At 50.7% G+C, this 17084-nt stretch overlaps 1 protein-coding gene across 1 annotated transcript in view; it reads right to left on the reverse strand.

Moving 5' to 3' along the window:
• Positions 1-587: 587 nt before the first annotated feature.
• AGK (acylglycerol kinase) overlaps positions 588-17084 on the reverse strand; it is a 187675-nt gene continuing 171178 nt past the window's right edge. Inside the window, exons 13-15 of the mRNA XM_085652021.1 lie at positions 8034-8104; positions 1799-1883; positions 588-1253 (exon numbers count right to left, since the gene is read on the reverse strand). Coding sequence (XP_085508147.1) covers positions 1077-1253; positions 1799-1883; positions 8034-8104 — 333 coding nt within the window. The 3' untranslated portion in view covers positions 588-1076. The remainder of the gene's footprint in view (positions 1254-1798; positions 1884-8033; positions 8105-17084) is intronic.

Raw genomic sequence — 17084 nt, forward strand, 5'->3', positions numbered from 1 at the left:
CCTGGCAGCTTGTGCTAAGAAATACTGAGCCCATCCTTGTTCGCCAGCATGCGTCCACTGAGAGAACGCCCAATTTACATAGGTCCTAATGGCATTGGTTGCATAGACTGTGACCATTCGAAGGTTGCGATGTTTATGGCCACAATATCCGCAGATTCGTTTAGCTCATCCTGTCACTGGCAGACACCCTCAAGTGCCTGCTCACTTCACTATGATTTTTTTCCTTTCACTATTTGATAAGATCTTTTATAGAATTTTGAACTTCCATCTCCTAGTCGCCTGGTAATCCAAGATACATCAGAGGTTTCACTTGTTACGTCTGACTCACTCCTGTCATTGCGCCTTCCCTTGTTTCACAGTTGTCTTTACCTTTATTGGATTCACTTATTAATTTCATTAAAAGAATTGGAATGGATGTAGGTATATCGAAATGGTGAAATGTCTCCTTTTTATACAGAGAAGAAGCCTAAGGAGATTGTACACCCTTGACGCTCCATCCAGCTCCGCCCTGGTTTTCCAGGCTGGAGATGTATTTCCTCTGCTACAATAATTACTCCACAATAAAACAGGAAACTCTAAGACATGGCTAACCATTTCCTCTCCAATTTAATAAAACATAATTGATATTTTGGTGCATACTAAACATGGCAAGGCAAATCCCACAAGTGAGCACTTTCTTGCACTAGACAGTGACTTGCAAAAATAGGCGCCAGAAAGTACATGCTTTTGTGGTTTATCCATGACCAACACATGTAAAAAGACTTGTTTTACGTTTTTATATTTCACGGAGGACGGAGGCTTGTCACTGGCACTGAAGTCAGTTAATAACAAATTAAGGTTGCTAATTCCATTGTCCGGGAACTGCAGTCACTCAGAGGAAAACCAGTGCAGAGGAGAGCTGTTCTTCAATCTGTACTTGGACTGTGCACCGCAAGTGGCCAAAATCTAAACCATTAGTGAAAATAAGCATTCAATGAGGTCTCTGGAATTCACCTCGGCTAGAAGGCATCACTTGCATACACAGCCGTGTCTGCGCCATAAGACACTGGGGATACAGTGATCCTGAAGGGCTTGTCTCAGCTCTGAGGAGCCTCCTGTGATGGTTCGCCTTCTGAAGAGGTCTGATTGCGCTGGAGATATTCCTGCTTTCTCTTGGGGTCACAGAGAAAATGGAGCTTGCGGGGCAGAAGCTGAACCTCCACAGACATGGCATCGTACTCCTCGGCATCAATGCTGAAGAACCCTTCAGTGCCCTGTTGGGAGAAACAAAGATGAGTTAGAGCAAATATCCCACCCAGAAACCACTCTTCACTTATACCTAGAGCATGCTGACCATCTGGCCAGCTTTACAGTGCTAAAAACGAGGCTGAGTAAGCAAGCTTACTCCTGCATGATGTGTTCCACAGAAAAAACGATCTCAAAAGAAGTGCTTTCGGTTTCGGCTTCAGGATGAACACCACAATAGTTCTTTTCATAACCACGGCATGCCGTCCTTGATCAACGAGCAAGAAATGCCATTGATTAGAGGACAGCCTTTCCGAGATGCTGTCATCTGGCGGTGATCCTTATTCTGGATCTGCACATTCCCTGTGCTTGAAATATGTGCATTCCTTATCTAGTCATCCACCGGATAGTCAAGCTATAATGACTGGTAATGCCAGGCTGGGAGTGAAGAAGTGATACAAGCAGAGTGGAGTGTGAAGCAGATAGTTATTAGTGATGGGAAACGGTGGTGGGAATGATGGAAGTAACAGCGTGAAGGTGTCTACTGAACCTGGCGCCTCCAAGTTTCACTCACCTCCGGAAGCTGCAGGATGCACTGACTGGCCTGCAGAACCTGACTCCCTTCAGGACACAGCTGAGGCTTGGCCATTCTCTGACTGCTGCTCAATAAAAAAGGGACAACAGAGAGGTTAGCCTTGAGAACAAGTACTCAAGTTCAAGACAGACTTTGGGTTAAATAAACATTATACACGATAAGCACATGCCCAATCTTGCAACCATTTACTTCTCCCTTTATGATTTATGGTGGCGATTCCATACAATAAATCTGAGCTTACCACACCCGTTCAGCGCTTTCTATGGTCTCCCGAAAACAGGACCTCATTGCGAGGGCAATGGAGCACATGGAAAGAACTATAGGCCATGATGCTCTTTTGTGGACAGATAAACATTATAAACCACTGTCCTCTCCAAAAGCAATACATTTTTTAAGTAATGGATATTAATTTCAGCATCTCAAAATTCATCTTGCAGTGTGTTCAGAAAGGCCTACTGTTGTGTCCGTTATCTCTTTTTTTAAGCAATTTTTTATTGATTTCTTGAATGCTAATACTGCCAATATGGAGAAAAGGCGTTATCCTTGTGCTATCAGACACAGCCTCCCCTATACATACATAAAGTCAGTCTCTCTCTCTCTCTCAGACACAGCCTCCCCTATACATACATATAGTCAGTCGCTCTCTCTCATATCAGTTTGAAATATCTTTATGTCTCTACTAAGTACAGCATGGTTGACTGTGCCAACAAGGGAAAAAAGGCAAAATGGTTCGTCAAAGTTCTGATATCCCTCACTAAGCACACATTAAGAACTGTTTAATCTTGGATTGATGTCTGGTGGAGTTTACGTAGGCAACAGCGTATCGCAAAGTAGTGTTCTGGGTAACATCCTCCTAAACTCAAATGATTGTTACAGAGAAGAATTCTGATCCCACAAGAGGGAGGCTCCTTCCCTTGCAACAATGACGATGGTCAGACTTGGACCCCTAAAGATGGTCAGCCCAAAATTGTGATTACACTGGTTACTGGTTACATACTGCCTGTACCTCAGAGCCTGAGGTCTATGCTGTGTCTCTGAACAGAATGTACACCATTATCAGCAGATGGCAGAATGTCAACACCTGTCATTGTCCTACAAAACCTATAGCGCATCCCCAGAGGGAACTACCAATGGTTAAGACCGATTCAAGCACTTCCATCCATCATTCCAATGGTACGGAACTGGGCCCACTTCTAGGAACATACAGCTGCTCTGCAAAGTACCAATGGAAGTACACAAAAAACACCTTTATTGCAATACAGAGTCCGCCAGTATGGCTGAATACATAGTCAAATTATGCTTTGGTGTAACGGCCTGCTCTACTGTAGGCTACAATATCCAAAATGCACTTTAACAGCACTTTTGTGTTTCGCCGTGATAGTATCTGGATTGCTGTATTCCCCTGCAAACTGCATTAATTCCTCATAACATCGGTCTTCATGAGCAGTCCCATGTTCTCCACTGGCCAACTGTATACGTATCTCTCACACATTCCCCTCCCACATCCCAGCTCAAACAATCCTTATGTCCAGCAATTACTCTACAACTATTTGCAGATGTAACATGAAATTTAATTCAAGTCTAGAATAGATAATTTTACCCCACAACCAAAATTTTATTAACTCTAGCATGTGATTCCGAAAAGGTTAGATAAAGTATTTTACAGTTTTGCTGTCCACATCAAGAACCACATTTTGACAACAGCTAATACATTATTTATTAATCATGTATTTGTAGCATTTACTGAAAATGTTGTGTGAGGTTTCACCCTGTACCGGGTAAACTACTCAGACTCCCTACAATTCACATTTAATAAAACATTCATGTAAACAAACATCTCACTTGGATTAGATATCAGAGATACAGAATTGCTTGTGTCCTACAGATTATATACTTCAATGATTCAATGTGCTTATTGATAAGATGGGTAAAAAACATCTCTACAGGGCCTTCTAAGGAGCAGGGACCACATGCGACAAATGGGGGGTGGGGGGGGGGGGAAGGGGCGCAATGCTACCCACAGTGAAGCAGCTTAATCTATTATGAGACCAGACAGAGCACCCATAATATATAGTATTGAAGGCTTCTAGCAGGTCCAACATTACAAGAGCCTCAATACATTATCTGCCCATGCTGGCTAATTATCTGCTATACCACCCAAGGCAGACCACACCTCTGCCATCCAGGGGGAACGAGTACCACAGATGGTGTGCCCAGATAGTGCCTTGATGGTGCTAGACACATCTTTCCCACTCCATACAGAAAAAGTGGTAGTTGGAGAAGAGTATAAACAAACAGCCCCGACTAGTTAATTAATCGTGTATTGCCCACGGACGGTGGATTTAGGTATTGGAAGTCAAAGCTTTAGCACTTTGATTTTTTTTTTCCATAAATAGAACAGACTTGTGGCCCAAAGGCTTGTTCCCCATCCAAAGGCAAGTTTGTGAGGTGCTGTTGCACCCCGGGCCGGAATCTAGACACACTTTTCCAGGAAGCAATACCAGCAACATTGAGGGGGCATTTGATTTTGGCCTTTGGAATGATTTTACCCTCCTGAACAATCTCAGTGCCTGGCTTTTTATCTGGAAGATACTTGATGAGCTAGTTCCTCCATTTCCTTCCACTGATACCAGTCATATCTAGAGATCAAGCCAACGGAGTAAGTGATGCACCATTTTTTCTCCTCCCTAGGAGTGACCACTCAGTCATCTTGAGGCGGAAGTCCCCCTCCTCTTCCAGCACATGGAGCTTGACCTTAATGTGGTCTGCCATTTGTTGGATGACCGCGTGGTATGCAGTTGTCATTGGGCAGGGATGGTTTAAATGGATATTGTTCCTAAGATGGGTCGTCTGGAGGGTTCACATTGAAGTCGTTCCAGGGGTGATCACCCTCATCTGAGGGCAATGGCTCCTCAAATGGTTCTGGCTGATCTGCATATCCCTCATGGTCTGAGTCTATGAGTCGTCTAGGAGTATAGACTGAGCTGAGGATGGCGAACATGAAGATGACAGAGCGTGTGGTGGTGTGGGTTCTCTTCTATGGGTTAAGCCCGAAGTTGTACTGAAATTTCCTCCAAATCAGCATTTCTTTTGCGTGTGGCTGGCCAAATATAGAAAGGTTGGCCAAGGATCTGAACCGACAATGGGCCTTTATAAATTCACTGAAGTAATACATCAGGCTGCTTGCCTTTGTCTTCAAGAATAGGATTGCTCAGACCCAAGACCTGCTTCAAGGTTGGCATCAGAGTAAACTTCGTTCCAAGGCAGGTTGAGTGGACTCCGAGGCTGGGAGGATTGACCTCTGGAAAGCGAGAGTCTCTGGCATTGTAGGTGCTTTCTGGATTAAGGGGCTCTGGGAACAGTGGCAGGCGGCAACTGTCAAGGTCTCTTTGAAGGCTATTCTGGGCTCAAGTCACGGCTCTCTCAGGGTTGTTGCTTTCCCTAGACCTGATTCAAGATCCAAACACAGAGAGGTTTGGTTCGAGGTCGAAACCCTGAGAAAAGATTCTCCATGCCGAGCTGCATTGAGTGAGCCATGATCCACCAAGTTGACACCACAAATGTCACTCTTTCCCAATCAGCATACCGGCTGCTGCCACACCATTCTTCATGTTATTGTCGCCCTAGACCTCCCAGCAGTCTGGGCCTTACCACAGCATTGCCTTGCTACTTCCATCAGCAGTTCATCATTCCAGCATTGCCTTGCTGACAGCATGATGTTCTATCAATATTAAAAGCAAAGGAAACATGGCCACCCTCAGAGAGGATATGGCTTAATAGAAATAGATGCCTTGACTCTGCTTACAACCAAGGGTTGGAGCTACTTCCTTACACTCGCAACTCTGTTGGGTCTTTCCAGAAAAAGGGTGTGTATATGTCCCTAGCTATGGGAGAGAATGTTACACTGGTGATCCAATTGCCATATCAAGTACAAAAGGGTAGCTTTGCCATGGTATTACCATTTACTCCTGTCTGATTATAGGAAGGAGGTAGTCGATAAGCTCAAAGAAACACAAGTCAAATAACTCCCCTTTCAGTAGTATGATCTATGCAAGGACAGAGAGCCATCAGAAACAGCATTTGCTATAGGTCATTGGGCTTTTGACAGAAGGAGAGCCTAGGACCTGCAGACTAGGACCGAAAGTGGCTTATGGGCCATGTTATGATGCAAAAGAAAATCTACAGAAATTACTATCTGGCATGGTTTCGCCTTTAATTCTGCTGCCATTTGGAATCCCACTCAGGCAAAAACAATCTAGGACGGACCAGAAAATGCTCTGGAAAGTTTCTAGCAACCTTTCTCTCCAATTGTTCTAAAGCAAAGAGTATCCGGGTGATGGATTCTCAGCAGTTTGACACTGGATAGCCTCATGCTAACTTGGATTATAGCAGGTGTAGGCATAAACAAAAGTCAAAAGATTCCGACAGGCAGGAGCCACACTTTTGCCACCAGTTCTGTGATTCTTTAGACTCTGATCCCAATCTCCCTTTGTGATCAATGGCTATGAGATCAATATTCACAAAAGAAATGGAACAAGAGAGCCTTCTTTGCCACCTCTCCAGTGCATTACACTCTGGAGGAGTAATTGAAGCTTGCTGTGGCATTTGGACACTTCTTGGACTGCTAAGTCTGTGAGTTATCTTTTAAAGACTCTGATTCAGTGAGCAAAATAACATTCTTTCGGCTCACTACCCAGCTTTGGTTATACTCACTCTAATTCACTATTACAGTTGGTGAGTTTACAGCAGTTACAGCCGAGGCATAGGGACCTCTGGTTCCTTCATCCCATACACCCATTTCTCCACTGTGCTTCTCCGCTTCCTCACAAGAAACGTTATGGAGATTGGAGAATAATGGCAGATTTGTTTTTTTAAAGGCCACAGTTTGGGAAACATGATAGTTTGGATGGGAATGTAGGTGACCTGCTTCCAGTGGATACTAGGGTGCTATGACCAGGGCTTTCCTCTAGGTCTTCTGACAGGACTGAATTGCCAAAATCTGCAGATGTATTGAACATGACCGGTGAAATCTGTCAAAGTTGCATTCTTCTCAAAAGGTTCAGAGGGTTGACATTCACAGGCCTCAGTAGAAGTGATCTGTTCCACCATCAATCCTCCAAAGACATTATTTGAGGCTGAGTACATCTAACTGAGGTGGAAGCCCTGCATATTCGATTTATGTGCCTTATGTTACAGAGGGCAAATCTCTTGACATGGTTTGCAGAAAGGTGTGTAGAATGCCAGGCTGTGCTACATCCGACATATATCGGAAGTAGGTGCAAGACATTGCTACTACTGCAAATACACATTCAACTAATGAGATTAATTTCCACTCCTATTGCAAGGCTATGTATTGTATTGTTTATTTAGCACTTCATACAACAGCCTGGGTTTGCGAAGCACTCTGATTTGCATCTGGATTTTGTGTGCCCTTTCCCAAATTCAAGGTGTAAACTATGGTGCTATTTCACCTATCTGGGAACTGAAGGAAACCAGGATGAAAGATAAATCACTTTGTATTCTAGGTTACAGAAGGCTGTCTCGTCACATGACAATATAATTTGAAAACATCAGCACACATAAAAAGGTAATCAAGTTTTAAATGATGCGCAAAGGCAGACTTGTGGCTTGATGTGGACATAAAGCCATACCTCGTTCAGTCCCTGATACACAATAAAAAAAAAAACTCTGGGTCTATTTAGACCCTAATCACGACTTGCATGGTACTGGCGACATGCACACTCTGCTTGCCAAATTAATATAATTTAGCGATAACACTGCATCAGTATTGTGCATTTATGAGTTAAACGCCATGGAAGTTAAGTTCTGCCAGGAAGGTGTAGCTTGCTCCTTCTGGCCAGAAAAAAAATACACGGAAAGATACTTGGCTACAGCAGCAGCTAAACCCTCATGCCATTTTACAGCCTAGTAAAGTCAGGTACTACAACATTGACCCACTCAGAATTAGGAGGAGTGGAATTCCATGTGGTAATTCTGCCCCACCGGACTCATAATCGGGGCAAGATATCTTAAAGAGTTAAACATTGATGGGCAGGTCACAGGTTCAAATCACAACTCAGCCTTCCATCATGCTAAATGTCTGTATATGGAACTGAGCAGGGTAATATTGACACTCGTTAATCACAAGCCTCCAAATGCACAGTAGAGAAAACAAGTTATTATTAACAAGGAAGCTTTGATCACTGACACTCACCCCACAGTTATGAAGTCTGCTTTACTGATGGTCTCAGGTTCAATGCAAATCATCATGGAGTCTTCTGTACGCTGTGAGGTTTAAAAACATGATGAGGTCAACTAACACACGAAATCCATGCCTCAATTTTCTGGCGCACAGTTATGACTATCCATCAATAACCGCTCCAGGTCGAATGTCATCAGAAAATTCCCACTCTGCCATGTCAGCCCACTCACTCTTTTGTCTGCTGCACAGCATCACACAGGAAATGAGTGGAAGCTGGGCAAACACTGCCCGGATCCCGCCAAATCCAGTGAATGCCGCAGAAGAGAGAAGTACTGCCTGCTGAGCAGTGGTTCAGTCTCATCACATACCATCTACTCATTGTGCAGTGTGCATTTGTCTGATAGCGCAGTTTTTTTTTATTGTAAAGTTATTTAAAACCATCACAATTAACATAAAAGGAGCTGCACCAGTATCAAACAATAAAAAAAAAGAAAAGATATCAGCATTCATAAAAAGATCAAATCAACTTACAGATAAAACATAGTCATCAATTATTAAACGTTAATTTCCTGTCTTTTTCTCGGAGCTTTTGTTCAGCAAATTTCAGGAATTTTACCAACCAGGAGTTTAAATGTGGGAATTTGCCATCAGGCAGTAACTATGTGCATGAAGCATGTCTGAATTTTTAGGATTAAATCTGTTTTTAATAAGGAAAACAAAGTATCGACACGGCAGCAGCAGCTGGCGCCTACAACCCTTCGGGCCGGTAGGTCACAGCTCCTGTAATTCAACCTCCCAGGATCCCAACCCGCACCCCAGTGGCGGACCCCCCTTAAACACAGCACGTCGCCTACAACCCCGTGGGGCCGGCCGCGTCTTAACTGCAAGGTGCAAACGGATCTCCGAGTTCCCCGTTGGGCGACCATGACTGTTCTCCCCCCCGTGCTATCCAGTGGCACCCGCCCATGGGGAACCTCCCTGTCATATGCGTGCCCAGGAGGGATATTCCCCTGGGAGGCTAGGATTCCGGTCTGGGCGTAAGGCTTCGTGACCATGGTCTGCCCTAGAGAGTGTTCCCACTTCGATACTTCCTGAACCAAAACAACAGGGGAGTAACTGAACCATTCCCCCAAACTTCCCCCCCACCCGACCTGCGACCCCCACCCCCTGCTACCCCATCCCCCTGCCCGCCCCCCTCCCGTGTCGTCCAGTGCGTGTCGTCAGGCATACTCGGAAGTCATCCCCAGTCCCTCTCGGTTGGCTCGTGTCAGGGCCGTCAAGATGCGGTCTCCTCCTGTGTGGCAAGCCTCAAAAGCCGAAGGTAGCGCGGGCAGGTCAGTTCTCTAAATTCCGTGACCAGTAACGAATGGAACGGTTGCCATATGTCCGCGAACCGCTCTGCTTCTCCCGCTGCCGCCAGCGACATCTTCTCCATACCCAATACGTGCCACAGTCTATGGAGCCAGCCCGTGACCGAGGGAGGTGTGGCCGTGCGCCAGTGTATCAGGATGTTCTGCACTGCTGACCCTAATGCGATGGCTATCTGCCTCCCTCTACGGGACTTCAATGGGTACATCAGCTGATTCGGGAGGCCTAGCAAGATATAGACCGGGAGGCGCGGCAGCTCGACTCCAAAGTGGGAATCCACGTCGTCCAGCACCTCCCGCCAATAGGTGCCCATAAGAGGGCAATCCCATAGGAGATGCGAAAGCGTACCCACCTGCCCGCATCCCCGCCAGCACGTATCCTCTTTACTATGATCCATAGCGTGGATGCGTTCTGGGGTGTAATACCAATAAATCGAGACTTTGGTAAAGGTCTCCGTGAGGCCTGTGTGGTACGCCGAGTGCCGGGCCCTGTAGGCTATCTGTCCCCACTCCTCGTGACTCAGGGCTCTGCCTAGCTCCTTCTCCCATCGCTCCCTCCCTGGATTATAAAAATGTGACGGAGGCGTTTGGAGAAACTGGTAGAGGTCGCTTATGAGTTTAGTGTCCGAGGTCCGTGACATGAGCCAGCGCTCATAAGGGAGGAGTCGTCTGTCTGCCGCCTCTCGCACCTGAGGATGTAGCGCCCAGTGGCGCGCCTGCGTATTGCGCATCCTCTCAGTCTCTGGGAATGTGTATTCCTGTCGGAAGCTCCGAAAGGGAATCACCCCGTCCGCGTCGTACAGGTGGCAGAGAGCCCTGCAGCCCGCTGCCCGCCAATGAGCGAACGCCCCCCGTTCCATCCCCGGGGTGAAGTCCGGGTTATCCACAGGGGCGTTAGCAGCGAAGGGAAGGTCGTGAGGCCGTGCGTGATATTAGTGGCGTCCCACACCCGCAGAGGGACTCGCGTGATAACGGAGGCGTATAGCTTAGCGGGGCGGTGCGCTCTGCGCAGGAACGGCACCTCCTGTAGAGGCCTGCCCGCAACCGCCTGATCCTGGAAGAGCCAGTGTTTGTCAGACTCCCACTTGCTCCATTCCACTAATTAGCGCAGCTGCGTCGCTTGAAAATATTTCCGGAGATCCGGTATACCCAGTCCGCCCGCCTCCGGTGCAAGCATCGAGAGCGTTCTCCTCATCCGAGGTTTCTTGCCCTGCCAGATAAAGCGTGCGAGGTCCGCCTGCATTTTCTGGATCCACCCAGTCGGAGGCTGGAGCGGCAACGCGCGGAACAGATACAGAATCTGGGGTAGAATCGTCATCTTAACCGCCGCCACCCTGCCCAGCAGTGAGAGGGTGTCACGGTCCCAACGGCTCAATTCTTCCTTAATTTTCTTGCCCAGGGCGGCATAGTTCGCCGCGACCATAGCGGGTAAAGTGGGGGCCAACATAATTCCCAGATAGGGGACAGTATCTGATGACCAGACTATCGGCACCCGATGTTGTAAAAGCGTTCTGGTCGTCCGCGAAAGAGAAAGGTCTAGAGCTACCGATTTCCCCATATTCATTTTGAATCCCGCGACCTTTGTAAAAGCAGTTAGCTCCGCTATGCATGCCGGCAAGGCCCGTAGCGGGTCTTCTAGGGACAGTATGACGTCGTCAGCGTATAGGCTGACTGCGTGGCAAAAACCGCCAAATTTCACTCCTTGTATCGCCCCGTTATTCCGGATCCGCTGCGCAAAGGGCTCCATGTAGAGAGCAAAGAGCAGGGGCGACAGCGGGCATCCCTGCCTCGTGCCTCTCTCGATGGCAAAGCTCTTGGAACTACACCCGTTTACTCGCACCACGGCCGTCGGGGATCGGTAGCAATTGAATATCATGCGGCGAAACTTGTCCCCCATCCCTATTTTCACCAGTATCTGTTCCAAGTAAGGCCAGTGGACACGGTCGAACGCTTTCTCGGCGTCTACCGCTAGCAACATTCTTTCCCCCGGGATCCGGGACGCCTTTTCGATGAGGTGGGTAATCCGCTTGGTGTTGTCCACCGTTTGTCTTCCGGGAACAAAACCCGCTTGATCCGGCTCTAGAAGGCCCGGCAGATGTGGAGCCAGGCGCGCCGCCAGTATACCGGTGTACAACTTGAGGTCGACGTTTAGAAGCGATATCGGCCGATATGACCCGCACTGTGTTCTGTCTTTCCCCGGTTTGGGGAGGACCACCAGGGACGCCTGCAGCAAGTCTGCCGGGATGGCCCCTGGTTCAGCAAAGGTGTTAAAAAGACGCGTAAGGACCGGTGCTAGTATCGTACAAAATGTTTTGTAGAAGAGGGACGTATAGCCGTCCGGCCCTGGGGATTTACCATGCTTGAGACGAGCGATGGCCGAAACCACCTCCTCTACCCTTATTTCCTTATCTAGGGTCTCCGCCTGAGAAGGTGTCAGGGACGACAGAGAGACCGAGTCCAGATATTCGTGCGTCGCGTGAGCGTCTAGGGGCTCCCCGGCGTAAAGGCCGGCATAGTACCGGCGAAAGAGTTCTGCTATGTCTTCCTCCTCCGTGACAGGCGAGCCCGTCTGGCCGGTGATCTCTTTCACCCTCTGCCTCTGCCTCGTCGCCCGGAGTTTACTCGCCAGTAGCCTGCCGCACTTGTCTCCCCCCGTGTAGTAGGCATGCTTTAAACGCAGCGCTGCATATTCCGCGCGGTCCATGTCTAGTGCCGTCAACATCTTTCTCGCCTCCTTGAGCCGCCTCCAAACCCGGGGGGCCCCCGTTCTACAGTGCATTTGCTCCAGCTCGCGGACCCTCTGTGTGAGTTCCTCCCGCTTCTGCCGCCGTGCCTTATTATCCGCCGCGGAGATCGCAATAAATTCCCCTCGCAGGACCGCTTTCAACGCTGCCCATTGGGTCGCGCTAGATGTGTCGGAACCCCCGTTATGTGAGAGGTAGTCCCGAATCGCTGCCGTGACTTGCGCTACCACCTCCTTCCTATAGAGTAAGGAGTCTCGTAGCCGCCAGATCCGCGGGGTACTAGACACCGGTGGCAAGGTAAACGTTGCCATGACCGGAGCATGATCCGACATGGAGATCACCCCCATTTCCGCGGACGTGGCTAAGGAGTGCATCGGTCCCGTGACCAGAAAGTGGTCCAGCCGCGCGTACGTTTTGTGTGCATGTGAGTAGTAAGTGTAATCCCGTGCGGAGGGGTGCAAGTGGCGCCATAGGTCATGGAGATCCAGCTCCGCCAGTTGGGCCTTGCAGTCGGCCGAGAATTCCCCCACCTGGAGGAAGCGGTGCGCCGACCTATCCAGGGTCGTGTCGAAGACCATGTTATAGTCGCCACCAACAACAACATGCCTGTCCGGCGTGGCCATGACCTCCCCCAAGGCCGATCTGAGGAAGGGTTCCTGCCGGTCGTTTGGGCTGTAAAGAGACCCTATTGTGACCGAGAGGCCTGCTATTCTGAACCTGTAGGCCAGGAGCCTGCCCTTTTGTTCCGCCTGTTTATTGAGAACCTCTCCTCCGAAGCGTCGGGCCACCAGAATCGCCACCCCCGCCGTTTTCGTGCCGCTAGACGAGAAGAACTGCGAGGGGAACGCGCGGGAGCGGAGCCTGAGGCAGTCTCGGGGTAGGAGGTGCGTCTCCTGAAGTAGACAGATACCAGCCTGGGTGTTCTCCAAGAGAGACAGAACCGCCCTCCGTTTGACTGGGTTATTGAGGCCCCTGACATTAAGCGTCACGATATTAAGAGTCTTGGCCATCTATGGATGAAACAGCTGCCGCCGTGTAGCCACGCTGCCCCTGTGCAGCCCCCCAACTCTGGTCCCGAGCATCGCCGCCATAATCGGGATTGTGTGCACGCACTGGACGACCCCCCCACCCGCCATGGACCCCCTCCCTCTTTTCCCGTGAGCCCCCCCTCCCCCTCGTCCCCCACCCCGCTCCTACCCCCCCCAACTGCCCCCCCTCCGCCCTCCAGCCCCTTCCCCTGGCAACGTGCCGTAAACTTAGGGCTGTCCCATCCCAATCTTCCCCTTCCCTTCCCCCAGCTCCAGATCCTCATTGTCCAAGTCCAGTCCCCTTGGTGACCAAACCGTGGCAGTATATTCAAGTGGACGTCCAGCCACCCGTCCCTCCCCGCTCCTCCCCGCTCCCCCCCCCCCTCCAGCCCCCAAACCTGCAAATTGAAGAAGGCGAAAGCATTCTCCCCCCGGAGTGATTCAAGCAGTTAGTCCGGTCTCCTGGAGCTCCCCCGGGACCGCCGCCTGGAGACTCGCTGCCATCCGTCTCCCTCGGAGCGCCCCCGTCGCTGTGTCACCGTGTCTTCCTCCGCCGTTGCGGTGAGGCCCAGGACCCCGCACGTGTCCTACAGGGAGCGGAGTTGATGCACAGTACCGTTCCATCGGAAGATTAACCGAAATGGGTGACCCCAGGCATACGGCGTTCCGCGTTCCCTGAGAAAGTCCGTTGCAATTTTAAAAGATTTCCGTTTTTGAAGCGTGATGGCCTATAAGTCTTGGTAAAGGGCCACCGGGTGACCCCTGAAGGTCAGTGACTGCCGTTTCCGTGCCTCCGCCAGGATGCGTTCCTTGAGTGGGAAGTCCGGGAGGAAGGCAAGAATGTCCGGGGGTGGCGCCGATGCTCTCCGTGGGGGGCCCACCCTGTGCGCCCTGTCGATGCGGATGGGGAAGTCCTCCCCCTCGCCCAGTACCTCCCGGAACAGGTCCCGTAGGTACCCTGCTGCATCCGTCCCTTCTTCATTGGACGGCACTCCTCGAACCCGGACGTTGTTTCGCCGAGACCTGTTCTCGAGATCCTCGGCGTGTGCCTGGAGGTCGATCTGCTGGTCCCGTAGGCGCAGCACCTCCTGCTGCAGGGATTCGAACTCTTCGTCTCGCCTCTGACCCGTGTCTTCCACCGTGGCCACTCTTTCCCCCAAGCCGTCCAGCTCCCGGCGCAACTCTCGCACCTCCCCAGCCACTTCGGATTTCAGGGTTTGGAAGTCCTCCCTGAGTGAGCTGAAAAGGGACTCCATGAAGGACCTAGTGACCGGGGGCTCTCCGTCAGCATCCCCCCCTGGACCTCCGGAGGAACTAGGCGATGGCTGCCCTCTGTCGGCTCTGTGTTGCGCTCTGCCGAGGAGTTCAGGGAGTGTGCGCTCCCCCTTCCGTCCGCCTCTGCTGCCCGACATGCCGTTGGGGAGGCGAGGCCCCGGACCGTGCTACCTTGCTCGCCGCTTGCGACAGTTCCAGGTCCTCGGCGGCACTATGAGGCTCCCCCGGTCCAATCCCCGCTGGTCCCCTCCGCTACTCCTGTGGCCTGTTTCAGAGACCGGTAATGTCGGGCCCCGCGGCCCCTCCACCTGCCCGGGCGCTGCGCGCTGCCTTCTTCTGGCGTGTGGGAACGTGAGTCCTCCCCGGTGACTGTGTCTCCGCTATTACCGGCTCAGACCCCGTAGTCTCCAGTGCGCCGGTCCGTGCGATCGCGCCCCCCTCCTTGCGATGTGCTCCGGCCAGCTCCCGTGAGGCTGCAGGGTGGCAAGGGAGGTCGCCGCCCCCCGCTCCACTCTCGGCTGCTCTCCCTCCCGCTGCTCCGTCGTGTCCTGTGCAGGCCGAGGGTCACTGCCGAGCCCTCCTGTCTGGGAGCCTCCCCTCACCTCGTGGCACGGCCGGGCCCCTGGCTGCAGCGCGCGTCGTCCCCCGGGGCCCTCCGCCTCGTAGTCAGTGCTCCGAGGCCGGTCCCAGCCGCCAACGATTCCTCCAGACGCCTCTTCCAGTGCTGGGGTGATCTTTCCCCCTCCGTCCTCGATCCGTTGCTGCCGCCCCGCTCTTGCTCTCCCGCGGCGGCTCCCTCCTCACCTCTGCCCGCAGGGCGCCAGGCGCCGGTCGCGCTCCGCCGTTGTCTAGGGCAGGCCTGTCTGTGTGTGGCTCGGGGAATGCGTCGCGGAGCTCAGCAACGTCTCCAGCCGCCCTCCGGCGACCGCTCAACCCCTCCGTGCATCGCCGTTGCGCTCGATCACGACCAAGCTCCCAGCCGCGCCACGGTGGGCCCTCCCGACCTCTCCGGCCGCTTGCGTAGCGATCAGCCCCAGAGCTCCGGCGCTAAGCCCGGCCTCCGCTCCTCCTCTTCGCCACGGAGCCGCGCTCTTCAGCCGTTGGGAGTCACCGGCGCCTCCTAGGATCTTCAGGGTGCCTCACGACCTCGGCCAGCACTTCACAAAGCACCATCACCGTTACCCCCGCAGATCAGGGGGAGATTCGGCCTCTGATCTAGGTTCAGGGGCTGGGAGGCACAGGAGCTCGCGGGGAAGACGTCCGCTCACCTCGCCATCTTGGCCACGCCCCGCATGTCTGAATTTTTAACAAATTGAGGGGAATAAGGATTTGGATTAGCCTACTACCTTCTTTCAAAAGTGCAGGGCAAGTACATAAAATGTGCAATATGGATGCACACTTATAATCACAGATCCTGCATTCCATTAACTCAAAAGGCATGGGCCACAGTGGAGGTTGGAATTTTGTTGGAAAAGCTCCAAACCAGTAATGTATTACGTTTTATATCGGGAGAAAAATATTTGCCAAAATAAGCTTGTCTGCACTCAGAAACATATGTATTTATGATCATCCATGTGTGGGATCTTAAAAATTAAGAAAGTTCCCTCCTAAGATAAATGATGAGCTTGACACAAGTGTAGGGGTTTGCAAAAGGAAGACCCATGAGTTATGTGAGGACCACATTTGGTTCCAGACAGGGGCTGGAGATGTCTTTGGACCGTCCATACTAGCCATAATGACTGGTATTTTGAACACGGAAGAGTGCACAATGTTTTGAAGGTAAGCATATGGAAGTGTAGGCAATACACCTTGATCTATACGTGTGGGAGGTAAGAAAGAATGGCCTACACAAAATGCACATAAATCTTAAGACAATCTAAGTGTTAGAAGATGCGGCATGTACAGTTTCCAGTTACGGTCATGGCAGGCTTGAGTAGTGGAATTTCTGGTTTCCGTCATGATAACCATGACTTGCCCTAGTAGATTGAGGTAGCCAAACTTTAGGTACTCCGGTCCCAGATTGCGAGGTTCAGCTATTTTGGGTCTGGGTGTTTGAGCTGACCCTTATATGGAATGAGAAGATCTGGCTTATATGAAAACTTCTTGCGAAAACTGATTGACATCTGTAGAAGCATTGAGTACCAGGGCTATCTCGCCCAGGGCAATCTGGCGTCCTTAGGATAAGAATCACAGACCCGTACCTCAGCAAGTACGGGATGAGGTGGAAGAGAGTAGGCCAATATTCCTGACCAGTTCATCCATAGTGCCTTACCCATGCACTTGTGTGTACCTGGTAGCGATGTATTGGCATTTTACGTTATTTGAAGTGGCTCGAAAGTGTACTGTTGGCGTACTGAACTGCTGAAAATACCTGCGTAGGACGGGTGATTGGAGTTCTCACTCGTGGACTTGTGTTCTGCTAAGCTGGTCCGTAAAGTCGTTATTCACAGGTGAATGTGGTTTTGGACTGCCAAGTATCAAATCTCTTCCTCTGAATGTAGAACATGGCTGTCACATTGTCTGTTTTTAGGATTGTTGTTTTACCCCTGCAAAACTAGGAGGAACACTGAGGACTAGTCTTATTGCTTGCAACTCCAGATAGTTTATGTGGTGTCCCTGGTGTGGCAGAGGGGTCCAGGGGACCTGGAC

The sequence above is a fragment of the Triturus cristatus genome, chromosome 4_1, assembly GCF_964204655.1.
Source record: "Triturus cristatus chromosome 4_1, aTriCri1.1, whole genome shotgun sequence".
Lineage (NCBI taxonomy): Eukaryota > Metazoa > Chordata > Amphibia > Caudata > Salamandridae > Triturus > Triturus cristatus.